This window comes from Diabrotica undecimpunctata, chromosome 1 (assembly GCF_040954645.1).
Source record: "Diabrotica undecimpunctata isolate CICGRU chromosome 1, icDiaUnde3, whole genome shotgun sequence".
Classification (NCBI taxonomy): domain Eukaryota; kingdom Metazoa; phylum Arthropoda; class Insecta; order Coleoptera; family Chrysomelidae; genus Diabrotica; species Diabrotica undecimpunctata.
The window spans coordinates 20,870,539-20,884,285 of NC_092803.1; the positions used below are offsets into that span (position 1 = coordinate 20,870,539).

Here is a 13,747-nt window from a genome sequence, read left to right on the forward strand (position 1 = left end):
CTAAATACATCGTAAGAATACGACATTGATGATCACAACATATTCACAGATTTCAAACAGGCTTAAGACTGAATTAATAGACTAGATTAATAGAAAAGTTATATCAAATGTCTCGCAGAACAGAAGAGGCAGCAGACATATATTCACAATTAAAAACAGGGGCAGAAGAGACCGGATTAGAAATAAATATAAAAGATAAAAAAACTAACCCAGGCAAGAACTAGGAGAAATAGACGCACAGTTAAATTAGAGGAAGATATTGAAACTGTAGAAAGTTTTACATATCTGGAAGTTACATTAAATATGGATGGAACAGAAGAATCAGAAATTCAAAGAAAAATATGTAGTAAAGCAAAACAAAGCCTTCTTTTCACTCGCTCACATGTTCCGCTCCAAAAACAGATACTGGAGACAAAAAAAAAGGGTCTACAAGACTATTATCAGACCAATAGTATAGACGCGAGACATGGGTGATGACAGAAGATACAAAACGAAAGCTGGAAGTCTTCGAACGAAAAGTCCTAAGGAAGATATTTGGACCTATTAACGAAAACGGAGTATAGAGATCCAGGTACAAGCATGAACTCTACCAACTGTTCAAAGAGACACTGATCTCGGAATTCGTTAAACTTCAGAAACTTCGATGGACTGGTCATGTATTGAGAATGGAGAACGCGAGAAATGAAGATTGCCAAAAATAGTCCTAGATAGTAAAATTCAGGGCGCAAAACCAAAAGGAGCGCAATGGAAAAAGTGGAAGGATAAAGTGGCAGTGGATGCACAAAATTTGCTAGACGTGATTACCTGGGGTAGATCGGCGCGGGACCGGCAAGGTTAAAGGTATAGTTTGAAGGAGGTTAAGGCTGTAGCGCCATTGGGGGGAGAGAGAGAGAGAGAGAGAGAGAGATTTAATCAGGGTATATCCATAGGAGTTAAGCTCCCGCGTACGGTTCGTGGATCTTGAGAATACGAACGGCTTGACTGTTTAGTAGCATTTGTACTAAGCGTACTTTGTACTGTATAGTATTTTGGTGAAATGAACGGTAGTTCGTAAATAGAATTTTTATCGTCAGCATTATGTGCAGTATCAGCTTTTTCCCAATAATTTAAAGTAATTTTTGAATATTGCGCCATTGGATTCATACTAGTTGGAATATTGGATTGATAATATTGCGCCATTTTATCTAAAGCAGAAGATTGCTGACAGTATGGCCTCGTGGGTTCACACCTGTAAGATCCAAAAGTATTTCGACACTTGAAATTTGGTCCCAATTTCCTGCAATTATGAGTTTCCTTTTTTATGGGAAGGAGATGGCAAATCTTCTAAAGACCGTACCCGTAGGCCCTGCCCCGTTAATGATGCCCTGGCGTATGTTAAATTCTGGATAGAAGTGTCCATCCGCACGCAGTCCTCACAGAGGAGTCGTGCTCACAGATGCACCCATAGCTCCCTGCCTACCAACTAAAGTCCATACCCTCAACCAGACTACTCATGCGGTAGGTCCCCATCAGGCCGGTGCATCACACGAATCACTCGTATTTTCTTTTCTTTCTCTCTCTCTCCCACTCTATTTACGCTTCCCTACCTACCTTCCTGTGTCGCTTCTGTCGTCATTGAACATTCTGCACTCCAATACACAGTGCTTGGCCGCATCAGACACTCCACATTCTGCGCAGTTTCCATCCGCTACTTTTCTTATCCTTTCTAGGTAGGCCCTGAAGGAGCCGTGCCTTGTTAGGAACTGGGTGAAAAACTAGTTAGTGTCTCTGTCACCGCATTCCACCCAGTCCACAATATTTGGAATTAATACCCTCGTCCAAGCTGCCCTATGCTCGTTTGTGCATTCTTTCTGCCCCTTCGTTATGCTGTTATTGCTCCCTTATCCAGCTAAGGCATTTATCACCCCGGAAGGTTGCCAGGTATTCATTCCTTGGTCATGGTGGCTCACGAGCCGGAATTGCTGATTTTTTATCGAGTACTCCTCTTGATTGGCCACGGTTTTCTCCAGTAGGAGTGACAGCAACGCCCGTATACTGCTTGGTGTTCTTCAGTGTAACTGCTTACCTTACACTGTGGGGAGATAAGGAGAGAAAGGATAAAGGATGGATAAGAAGTGGGTGATGTTTTTTGATTGTACTCGGAGTTCAAGTCTGATGTATCTTGGTCGTTGACCATTTGGTGACTGTGCTTTAAGTCGCAGACATGAAAGGTGGCAGCAAGGACTTGACGGCCTTTAATTTTTTGTCAGGGAAGGTGCAGCAATTGATAACGATTTCTGTACCTTTCAGCGGCGGAGTCCTCCGGCTACCCGGTGCACCGACGCCGGACGGTATTCGGACTAGTCTTGGTTTCACTGGCCGTGTTCTCCTCACATCGATTACTCGGCCTTATATCACGTCGAGGTCATTCCACAGCCCCGAAAGGAATTGTGCGTTTCTAGTTTACACTCATTGGCAGAATTCAGGGTGTAGTTTGTTCCACTTCCAAATATACGGGAACAGTGGAAAGTCAGTCCCACCTGACATTTATTAATGGCTGCAAAATATTTTTTTTTCAACCTTGAAGATAAAAAACCTCGATAACAAAATTAATTGGAACTTACCTGCACATTTTTGTGTTTCTTTAACGTAACTATATCCTGTAGGGCATATAACCTTTTGAGTTGTGGAAGTAGGCTGAGTAGTGGAAGTTGAGCTCGAACTTTCTTGTGGAACGCATTTATGACTTCCAGGTACGTTCACACAATTCTCATTATGAGCACATACATTTTCTTCCTCTTCGCACTCATTTATATCTTCACATAGTTTAATTACAGTATTTATTTTAAAACCAGGAGGGCAAGTAGGAGCTTTATCTACACAGGTGTAATTTCCTTTTGTATTTAGACAAAACTGAGATTCTTGGTTACAATCATTTTCGCCCGTTATACATTCATCAGTATCTATGGAACAAAATAAATATTTGGAAATTAATAACGCATACTTAAATGTTATCATGAAATTAATCATGACTTATTTACATTACCTGCACAAGCTTTTATAGCAGCCCTATAGTGAAAACCTGGTGGACAGAGTGGTTTGTCTTCTTCCACTTTACATGTATAGGATCCTATCGTGTTCTTACAGACTTTTGGAGGAAGACATATTAATTTAATTTGACATTCGTCAATATCTGTAAAGGAAATATAAAATGTTAATTTATATTTATGAAAATAATTAAAAGTAAGTTACCATCACAAAGTTGTTTTTCAAAATTGTATTGATGTCCACTTGGACAATCATCTTCATATTCATATTCTTTACTTCTTGTGTTATCCAAGATTGGGTCGTTGCAAGAGTAAGATCCTATTTCATTTATGCAGTCATCAACTGATGTACAATTGTGGATATTTAGTGCACATTCATCAATATCTGCAAATAGTATTAACAATTATGTATTTAATAAACACAATAAAGAAGGTGACTAATCCATCAAAAATCAGTGACTTCCAACAAAACCTAGAAGAAGCTCTTTCTTGAGATCAAGTAGATAGTGACAATGAGAACACTTAGATATATCTCAAAGATAAGGTAATCGAGGCTGCAAAAGACTGTGAGACAGCGGTTTCCACGGGCCGTAAGCAGTGGATACACCATAATACGTAGACTGTGATTCAACGCAGAAAAGAACATAAAACTAGATACGGAACAGTGCTGCAAACACAAAGTTACATCTCTCAAATATGCAAAGAGGCATGACAAACATGGCTATCGAACTGAACCGAGGGATTTATTTCAGAAGATCAAAGTCCTTGCCAGAGAGGAAAATCTCTAAAGGTAATCTAAAGACCGATACTTACGAAATATTGGAAACATGGCGAAACTACTGTGGCGAGTTATATAAAAATACCGAGGTACCACCAGAAAATCAATGGCCCTCTGACTTCCCTAGAGAATCTACTGTCTTACTCGCTGAAGTCAATGATGCAATTAAATCGCTAAAGAGAAATAAATTCTCAGGCATTGATTCAATACCAGGTGAAATAATACAGTTACTAGGTAACAAATGATTACATATCATTCTATATGTGTCGCTGTTTGGAATTCAGGAAAATGGTCATCTTATTGGTATACCTCAATTTATATCACGCTACACAAAAAAGGAACTACTACCAGATGTGAAAACCATCGCACACTGTCACTAATAACACATGCTATTAAAATCTTATTGCATATCATCAAAAACAGATTAAAAACCTATCTACATTACCAAATACCTCAGGAACAAGCGGGGTTTGTAAAGGGTAAAGGTTCACGGTGTGGTATTATCCCTAAAATATTACAATTCATAAAAAGATTAAGTTTAAAAGGAACGTGTAACACACTTCGCATTTGTTTATATAAAATATGTTTAATAATTCGAATCGAGGACATTCATAAAAAATAGCCTCGATTAGAATGTGAAAGTCAGCAGAATTGTGAATCGCGAACGTATTGTTGCGGGGCGAGAAGTATGGCATCCTGCGACTCATAATACAAGGAAAGATAGATGGAAGCATCGGAAGAAGACGAATTTCATGGCTCAAGAACCTAAGAGAATGGTTTGGATGCAGCTCAAAACAACTTTTTAGAGCTACTGCCTCAAACATTAAAATAGCTATGATGATTGCCAACCTCCGTAGCGGAGATGGTACCTGAAGAAGAAGAAGAGCTATGGAGACCTGGAGAAAGAAGTTAGGGATCAAATACAAAATGAAGTTTCAACTTCGAACTTTATAAAATATACCAGGAACCAGATATCTAAAAACATATTAAGATAGGACGTCTGAGGTGGATTGGGCATGTAATTCAGATGGAAGAAAATGGCCCAGCTAGAAAAACGTTCCTTGATTGACCCATTGGTCAAAGAACAAGAGGAAGACTTAAAACAAGGTTCCTTGATAACATCGATAAAGATATAAGAAATACGGGAATTCGTGCTTGGTCGAGGAAGGCGATGAATAGAGACGACTGGAGAGAAATTCTTGAAGAGGCTAGGATCCACGCAGGGTTTTAAGGCCAGAATGATGAATTTCCTGCAATTGTCGTTGCCAGTTTACAGTTATTATCATCTTCGCAAAGATCACTGGTAGAATTCACATCTTTCTGCTACTTACAATTGTGTAGTCTAACCTGACATTTATTAATGTCTGCAATTTTTTTTTAATGAACCTCGAAGATAAAAAAACCTCGATAATAACATTAATTGGAACCTACCTGCACATACGTGTGTTTCTTGAACGTAACTATATCCTGTAGGGCATATAACCTTTTGAGTTGTGGAAGTAGGCTGGACAGTGGAAGTTGTGACTGTTAAACGTGTTGTTGGTACAACTTTAGAAGTGGAAGTTGAGCCTGAGTTTTCTTGCGGAACGCATGTATGACTTCCAGGTACGTTAACACACTTCTCATTATGAGCACATACATTTTCTTTTTCTTCGCACTCATTTATATCTTCACATAGTTGAATTACAGTATTCATTTTAAAACCAAGAGGACAAGTACTATTTGTGGAAGCTTTATCTACGCAGGTGTAATTTCCTTTTGTATTTAGACAAAACTGAGATTCTGTGTTACAACCGTTTTCGCCCGTTAGACATTCATCAATATCTATGAAACAAAATAAATATTTGGAAATTAATAACACATACTTTAGTATCCTGAAATTGAATAATATTTATTTATATTACCTGCACAAGCTTTTATAGAAGAGTTATAATTGAAACCTGGTGGACAAAGTGATGTGTCTTCCTCCAATCCACATGTATAGGATCCTATCGTGTTCTTACAGACTTTTGGAGGAAGACATATTAATTTAATTTGACATTCGTCTATATCTAGAAAGAAAATATAAAATGTTAATTTATATTTATCAAAATAATTAAACGCCAGTTACCATCACAAAGTTGTTTTTCAAAATTGTATTGATATCCACTTGCACAATCATCTTCATATTCATATTCTTTACTTTTGTTATTCAAGATTGAGTCGTAGCAAGAGTAAGTTCCTACTTCATTTATGCAGTCACCAACTGATTGACAATTGTGGATATTTAGCGCACATTCATCAATATCTGCAAATAGTATTAACAATTATGTATTTAATAAACACAATAAAGAAGGAAGAAAAAGGTAAGGCAAATAATGAGGAACCTGAAAACCGGGAAGTTCATGAAGACTGAATTTAAGTTTAATATAATGATAAATTAACCTAAAAGTCACCTTAAGATATTCACACAATGGATATTCAGATATCTTATAAATATTACATTGTACGTACAGTGCATTCAACCAACTTACAACTCTAAACGATTAATGGAATTCGCAGAAAACCTTTCGTTGTAGTAAAAGGCACGGTAAACTGCACTGGTGTTCTCCACAATGTTTAACACTTTGCTAAATTTTAGGTATAAAATAAATATAAGTTTCATTATATCGTTTTTCATAGTTGTGCATATTTTGTTACATTGTTTTTAATAAATAGTACTCTTACATAATGTTTTTTAACTTAAATTTCTTTCACCTACTTGCTTAATAATTTTTTTCTAAAACAAATACTACCTTGCTAAGAGTAGTTTATATTCAAAGTAGATATACAAAGTACTAAACTATCACTTTTAATTTTTGTTAAAAAATATTTCGGAGTAAATTAGAACATTTTGTCAATTTAAATAGTAGTGGATTGACCATATGTCTGTTAGAGTGTACCGTTTTTGAGACGTCTGCGATTACGGGTTAAAGTTAGAGTTTTGGTAAATATATTTAACTTTTTATTTTCACATGAAAATACTTGTACTTGTAAGGTTTCCAACCATTTTTAAACTTTTTATCAATTTATATCTATATCTATAGGCTAATTTGCTTAATGTGTTTAGGATTTTTGTTTGCGGTTATATTATATTTTACCTCTCAAGCACAACAGTTAAGTTTCTGTCATATTGATCTAAACTCAGTATATTGTAATTCAAATGTGTAGTTTCAAGTGTCCATCATTCCTAGATGTAAGTTGGATATTGATGAATTAATGCAAATGTGCGTAAATACTTTTTCATGGAAAGAGACAATGGTGGACCTTTAAAGTCATTATTATTATTATGTTCCAGATTTAACCATACGGCTCACACTCCCTCTAAGTGGAAAATTCATCCCAGATACGTACGGTATCAAAAGAATTGAGCTCTGGTGGGACTCTTTCCGTGTTATCGAGCCCTAGGTGACTTATTATGCTGGAGTACCTCCCAAAAATTTTCGTACATATCTGGACGTTGAGAGTAGTACAGCTTTCTGCATGGTCTTGTGGAGATGTTCATTCAGACCTAGCTTTTCTATGTTTTTTAGTAGGTTCGTCAGAATGACTCCAGTAGTAGAGAGAATAATAGGTATTATCTGGGTACTTTCCATTCTTCACTGGCTTCGTATTTGAATTTCCAGATCCCTGTACTTGGCGATCTTTTCGTTCTGTTTAACACGAAGATTATTGTTGTTGGGTATCGCTACATCAATTAGTGTTTTTTGTCTCTTTAGTTGATTAACTAGTATGAGATCTGGTCTATTATGTGCCACTATTTGGTCTGTGGGCACAGTGCCGTTCCAGTATAGCTTGTAGTTGTTGTATACTCTTAGGACCGTATTGATAATATGGGAGATGGTTTGTTTGGAGAAGTCCCAGTTTGATGGCTATCTCTTGATGAAGGATCTTTGCTACCGTCATGCCGTTCCTTATATTCAGTTGCAGCAAATGTCTGACAGCCCCTTGTAGGATGTTGGATGGTTTCTTGAGTTTCATAGAGATTCATATCGGCATTTGTCATTTTGGACTTGATAATCTTTAACAATATATTTCAGGTAATTTTTGGTTGGTATAACCTGATCCTGAATGGCAAGTAATGAACCTTCTCTTTCAGGGAACATCTTTTCTGATGTCAGCCAATAGTTCGACGCTATATTGTCGACATGCTCTTGACTTACCTCATTGGGAAGTCGCCCGTGCAGAGGTTTACCCATCCAGGCGTATTTTTTCGTCCTTAGTAAGATGGTTTATGCGCATTTCTAGTTCTCTCAATTCGATCGGTGTTGTATCATCTACTGCACAAATCACGCGATGTAGAGTAGATCAGTAGGTCAGCCTGCACCTAAAAATAAGTTCTTAAATTAGTAATCTGTTTTTCTAGTTGCTTACTTATATCCATAAGTGCTCGTCCTCCTAAATACCGCGGTAATGTCGTTCTTTCTACTGTACTTCGAGGATGGTGTTTTTGTGCCTTTGTGAGGTGTGTTCGTACTTTTCGCTAAGATTTTCTATATCCGTTGTTGTCCACTTAACAGTACCAAATGAGTAGCTAAGCGCGGAACATGCGTAGATGATTAGTGCCTTAAACAAATTTTTACTGTTAAGGTATGAACGAAGCAGCTGTTTTACCCTTCGTACAAACTCAGTAGTTATCTCAGTTTTCATTTGCTTATGGTCAATCTTCCGCGCTTGCTTTATTCCGAGGAATTTATACATATCATTTTCACCCATGGTCTCGATGTTCTGGCCATTTTGCATATATAATCTGCTAGGCTGAACCTTTCCTTTGATTATATTTAAGACACGGCACTTGTCAAGACCGAAGCCGTCATTAGAGAAATTTTCAACTTTTTTCAGCATCTGATCCAAGTGGCTTCGAGTGGAAGCCAATAGTTTTAAGTCATCCATATACAATAGATGATTAAGTTTTGGTACAATAGTAGTGTTATTTTTGATGCTAAAACGAATTAAATTTTTTAAAAAGATTCTTTAAAAAGAATTAAATTTTTGAGAGAATATACTAGACTTAAATCTGAAAATGCAACATTCGTATACTTAGATGAGACATGGATATTTGCAAAGGGAGGAAGTAAAAGAATTTGGCAAGACGACAGCATAAACTCAATAAAACACACAGATAGCGAAGGCAAAAGACACATCATTCTTCATGCAAGAAGGAAAGGAGGCTTTATAGAAAACGCAGATTTGATTTTTCTTTAAAATACAAATCTGCTGATTAGCATGAAAACATGAATGCAGATATGTTTGTTAAATGGCTTGAGGAGAAACTGTTACCTAGTCTGAATGAACCATCAGTTATAGTATTAGATAATGCACCTTACCATTCGAAGATTTTGGAGAAACAACCAAAACAGTCGTGGAACGTACCGAGTATAAAAAAACGGGTGTGGCAGTCCAGTGGGACTGCCGGTAGAAGTTGTACTTCTATACACGCGTTCGACGTTACAAATTTATATGGAAGTCAATCTGCACAATCATTACATATGTAATGCTATAGGTAAGAGAGAGCAGAAAGAGAAAAATAATTAGGTATATAGGTATATTGGTGCATCGTTTGCTGTATATAAACATTTAACCTGTAATAGGAGTATAGCAAATGAATGATTGGATCAATATTTTAATGAAAATATATATTTTTATTTTCATATATGTATAAAAGGAGTTGAATGCAAAAAAATTTTTTTACACATACTCTGCAATAAAATTCATTGTTTATTTTGTTATTAATATAAAAATACAATACAATACACTGCAACATAATTCAATATAATAATACAATACAAATTAAAATGCAAAATTCATAAGTATTTACAAACGACAATATACATAACTTACTTAAGCATATGTTTAATTTACCATGAGAATAATATTAATAAAAAAATAATAATATTAATAAATATTAAATATATTTACAAAAGGAATATTTTTATTCTCCAGAGAGAAAGAGAGAGAAAATATATCTTCTGTCTCTCTCTTACCTATATCTTACATATATAATGATTTTGCCGATTCACTCCCGTACAAATTTCCAACGTCGAACGCGCGTATAGAAGTATAACTTCAAAAAATGTTTGTGGAAGATGAAAATAAAAAACCAACAACTCGGATTATGTAGTAAATTTTCATTTTATTTTAAAATTGAGCATTTTTGCGTATATTACATATATTTAATAAGATTAACGTGAGGTTTTTAAATATTTCAAAAATAAAAAAGGAAGTTCATATTGGGATTCGAACACATATACCAGCGTATGAACCAAACAGTAAAAAATTTGCCAATTAAACATGACACTAACGCATTTTAAAATTGACAGTTCTCGGTCATACAGTGATTTATTGTAAGTATTATTTTGAAATCTAATAATAAAATAATTATCAACATTTAATAAGTAATACAAAACATATCACATAAATAATAATATTAATATATATATTATATTATATTTATAATATATATAATATTAAATATATATACAAAAGGAACATTTTTATTCTCGAGAGAGAAAGAGAGAAAATATATCTTCTGTCTCTCTCTTACTCATATATTATATATGTAATGATTTCACCGATTCACTCCCGTGCAAATTTCCAACGTCGAGCGCGCGTATAGAAGTATAACTTCAAAAATTGGTTAGTTAAAAATAATATCAATTATATATTTAAAACGTATTATGATAATCACGTTGGATGCAGTGGATACAGTGATGATGCAGTTAGGAAAATGTGGCAAGAAGCTCTTAAAACTGCACGTGCAGAAATATGGGTCAAAACTGTAAATAAATGTGAAAAATTAATAGAAGAGTGGTGGATCTGGAAAAATAAAATTAGTGAAATTAATCCATTCATTATAGATTTACATAATGATAGCGGTAGTGAATTTAGTGTGAATGATGATGATGATTTATAAATTTAAATAATCAGTAAGTACACTACTATAATGTTATTTACAAAATAATTGTACAGCAAGTTAACCATTGTATTAATACATTCATTATTATTTACAAAGTAAGTATTTAAAAAGATTATGGCGAACTCCAGTGCAGTTTACTGTGCCTTTTACTACAACCAAAGGTTTTCTGCGAATTCCTTTAATCGTTTAGAGTTGTAAGTAGGTTGAATGTACTGTACACAATTACATATAATTGTTATATTATTATAAAATTACAGTTAATTATCTTTTACATAGTAGTTGTTTTTAGAAATCAATATATTTTATTTTATATCAACTACTTTATATATTCGTTCATTGAGTCCACGGGTCTAATGGACCCGAATAGTAAGTAATGCACGTATTTCTTCGTTAGATGAAAGGTAAAATAAATAATTTGCATGTACATATATCGGTTGTGAGTTATTTTATTACGTGTTTTTATCTTAAGTTTTATCTATGTCTAATGTCTTTGTTGTTCTTCGTCAAAAATAAATTTATGGAATATAATTACCTTCACAAGTCCTATTATTTTTTGATAATTGATATCCTTCTCTACATGAACATTTAATTGCCGTACCTGTATCTATACAATCGTGGTCACAGGGATTGAATAGTTCACATCTACAAAAGATTAGTTAAAAACCATAAAAAGCTTATTAAACTTAGACGCACCTTTCTTCTTTTTTAAGAACTCGCTCCTCAGGTTCACAAGATACACCGTCTTCCATTAAAATGAAGCCTTTAAAGCAATCACATTTGAAAGAAACAGAGGTGTTAAAAACTGGTTTACATATCTGAGTACACACTTCGGAAGCACAGATATTTTCAGTCGCTACAATAAAAATCCATAAATAATCTTCGGCTTAAATTCAATTTCGTTTATGAGAAAAGTCGATGGCGCTAAGTTGATTGATGAGATGATTGATGATATCTCTTGACCTAGAAGCCAGATAATTAAGATATAAATATACTTCTTGTATAGTGGGCATTTGTTTAGTATTTGTAAATCATTTATCTGACGTTCCTTTGTACTCCAGTCGTCAGAGACGAAAATGCCACTGTACCTCTAAAAATCATACGAACAAGCTGAATTTTGCTGAGATTGTCAATTTTGGGACCCCAAAAAAATGCAAAAATGTTTTTCACATTACAAACGATCTAAAACATTTTAAAACTGCTTCTTTTCGACTGCACAACTACGTTTTTTGAGTACAGTTACAAAATCCACTCAATGCTGCCTTCGAGGAAGCATTTCTTGTGACGTGAGATTGTTTGTAATGTGGAAGTTTAAATACATCGTTTTTAGGCATAATTAAAATGCCTCATATTTGTTGTCCAAACTCAAAATCAAAATTTCATGTTATAAGTTTTAAAGACTAGGCTTTAAAAATAGAAATTCTATAGCGACCGGTCAATGGAAGTGATAAATTTTTTGGTCTCACGAGAATCGTAAAAAATGGCAAAAATCGCACCACGTTAATTTATTTAACACCATTATAAAAACTGAGTTTATTCTTGGCAAAATACAAAAACTGTATACGAAAGCTGCACTCTTTGCCTTTAAAACGCATCTTGATTTTTGTCGATAGGTCACTTGAATCAAAAGATATCGAATTTTTACCGTCGAGATGATACACATTTTGTTGTTTCTAAGAAAACGCTTCAGTCTACACAAAAAATGTTCATAAAAATTTTTGTTTAAAATTATCTCAGCTACATTTTTTATTTAATACATTTTTTTCTACAGTGTACAAATTATTGGTAAATCGATTTTTTTCGTTTTTACGCCCCCTAGGAGGGAGGTTTTAGGGGAAAGCCCGGAGGTGAGAGTGGTAAACTTTTTTCGTCTTTTTTGGGGTCGCAAAATTAATATTTCCTGCAAAATTCAGCTTGTTTGTATGCTTTTTAGGGGTCAATTATATGTGTAAATACATTAATTATTTCTATTTACTAAAAAATATAACAAACAGAAAATCTTACATTTAGAATCAGTATCAGAATTGTCTATAAAGGATTTCGCTGTGGTGGTGGTACTTGTAGACAAAGTACTAGCAGTACTAGATGTAACTTTTGAATATTCTTCACAACATTGATTAAAGGCATTATCGTAAAGTGCACCAAGACCTAAGCCGGCGCACGGTTCTTTAGCTCTTGAAGTGTCTATACCGGCTTGGCAAGCTTCACAACAATCCTAAAAATTATAGATTTATAACTACTATAGTACATTCAACCAACTTACACCTCTAAACGATTAATGGAATTCGCAGAAAATCTTTCGATGTAGTAAGAGGCACGGTAAACTGCACTGGTGTCCTCCATAAAACCTGACCATGTTTTGTAGACATAAAAGAACCGTCAAACGGCACTGAAGTCTCAATCTGCTTACTCCTCTATATATATATATATATATATATATATATATATATATATATATATATATATATATATATATATATATATATGTATATATATATATATGTATATATAAACTTGTTATTAATATTATAAACCACCTACCTTTCTTACATCATCAATGGTTGAACAAGGAACTCCATTAACCGCATCAGTTGTTCCCAGTTGACAGTCTTTTTCTCTAAATTAATAAAAAATAATAAAAACAACGTAAAATATTGTATTAGTTTTATCGAAATCTAAATATTTTTTTAATAGGCTTTCTTTTTTTTTATTTAAACAAATATACCCGCATCAACCACAAAGGGTTATTAGCGGTGGGACATACACAAACAGTAAGATACATATTGTTGCATAAAAAAAATATTTTTTAGAATCTGGTATATAATTTAGTCATTTTAAGATAACTTAATAAAGACTGTAAATTTGACGTTAGTATACTTTTTAAATTATCACTTAAGGGCACACGCGATTCTTTCGTTCTGGTACACTGGACACTCAACAATTATATGTTTCACTGACAACTGAGTGTTGCACTTGGTACACAACGGACAGCCTCCTGGTTGAAGATATGCT

General features: G+C 34.4%; 1 protein-coding gene across 2 annotated transcripts in view; it reads right to left on the reverse strand.

Moving 5' to 3' along the window:
* The window catches only part of LOC140446235 (uncharacterized), a 50,150-nt gene that overhangs the window by 15,963 nt on the left and 20,440 nt on the right, over positions 1-13,747 (reverse strand). Inside the window, exons 3-12 of one of the 2 annotated variants that reach the window (XM_072538774.1) lie at positions 13,277-13,352; positions 12,740-12,950; positions 11,432-11,591; positions 11,271-11,380; positions 5,915-6,091; positions 5,709-5,855; positions 5,236-5,628; positions 3,232-3,411; positions 3,026-3,172; positions 2,604-2,942 (exon numbers count right to left, since the gene is read on the reverse strand). In XM_072538774.1, the coding sequence (XP_072394875.1) occupies positions 2,604-2,942; positions 3,026-3,172; positions 3,232-3,411; positions 5,236-5,628; positions 5,709-5,855; positions 5,915-6,091; positions 11,271-11,380; positions 11,432-11,591; positions 12,740-12,950; positions 13,277-13,352 (1,940 nt within the window). The remainder of the gene's footprint in view (positions 1-2,603; positions 2,943-3,025; positions 3,173-3,231; positions 3,412-5,235; positions 5,629-5,708; positions 5,856-5,914; positions 6,092-11,270; positions 11,381-11,431; positions 11,592-12,739; positions 12,951-13,276; positions 13,353-13,747) is intronic. The other variant, XM_072538782.1, reaches the window with a different exon arrangement.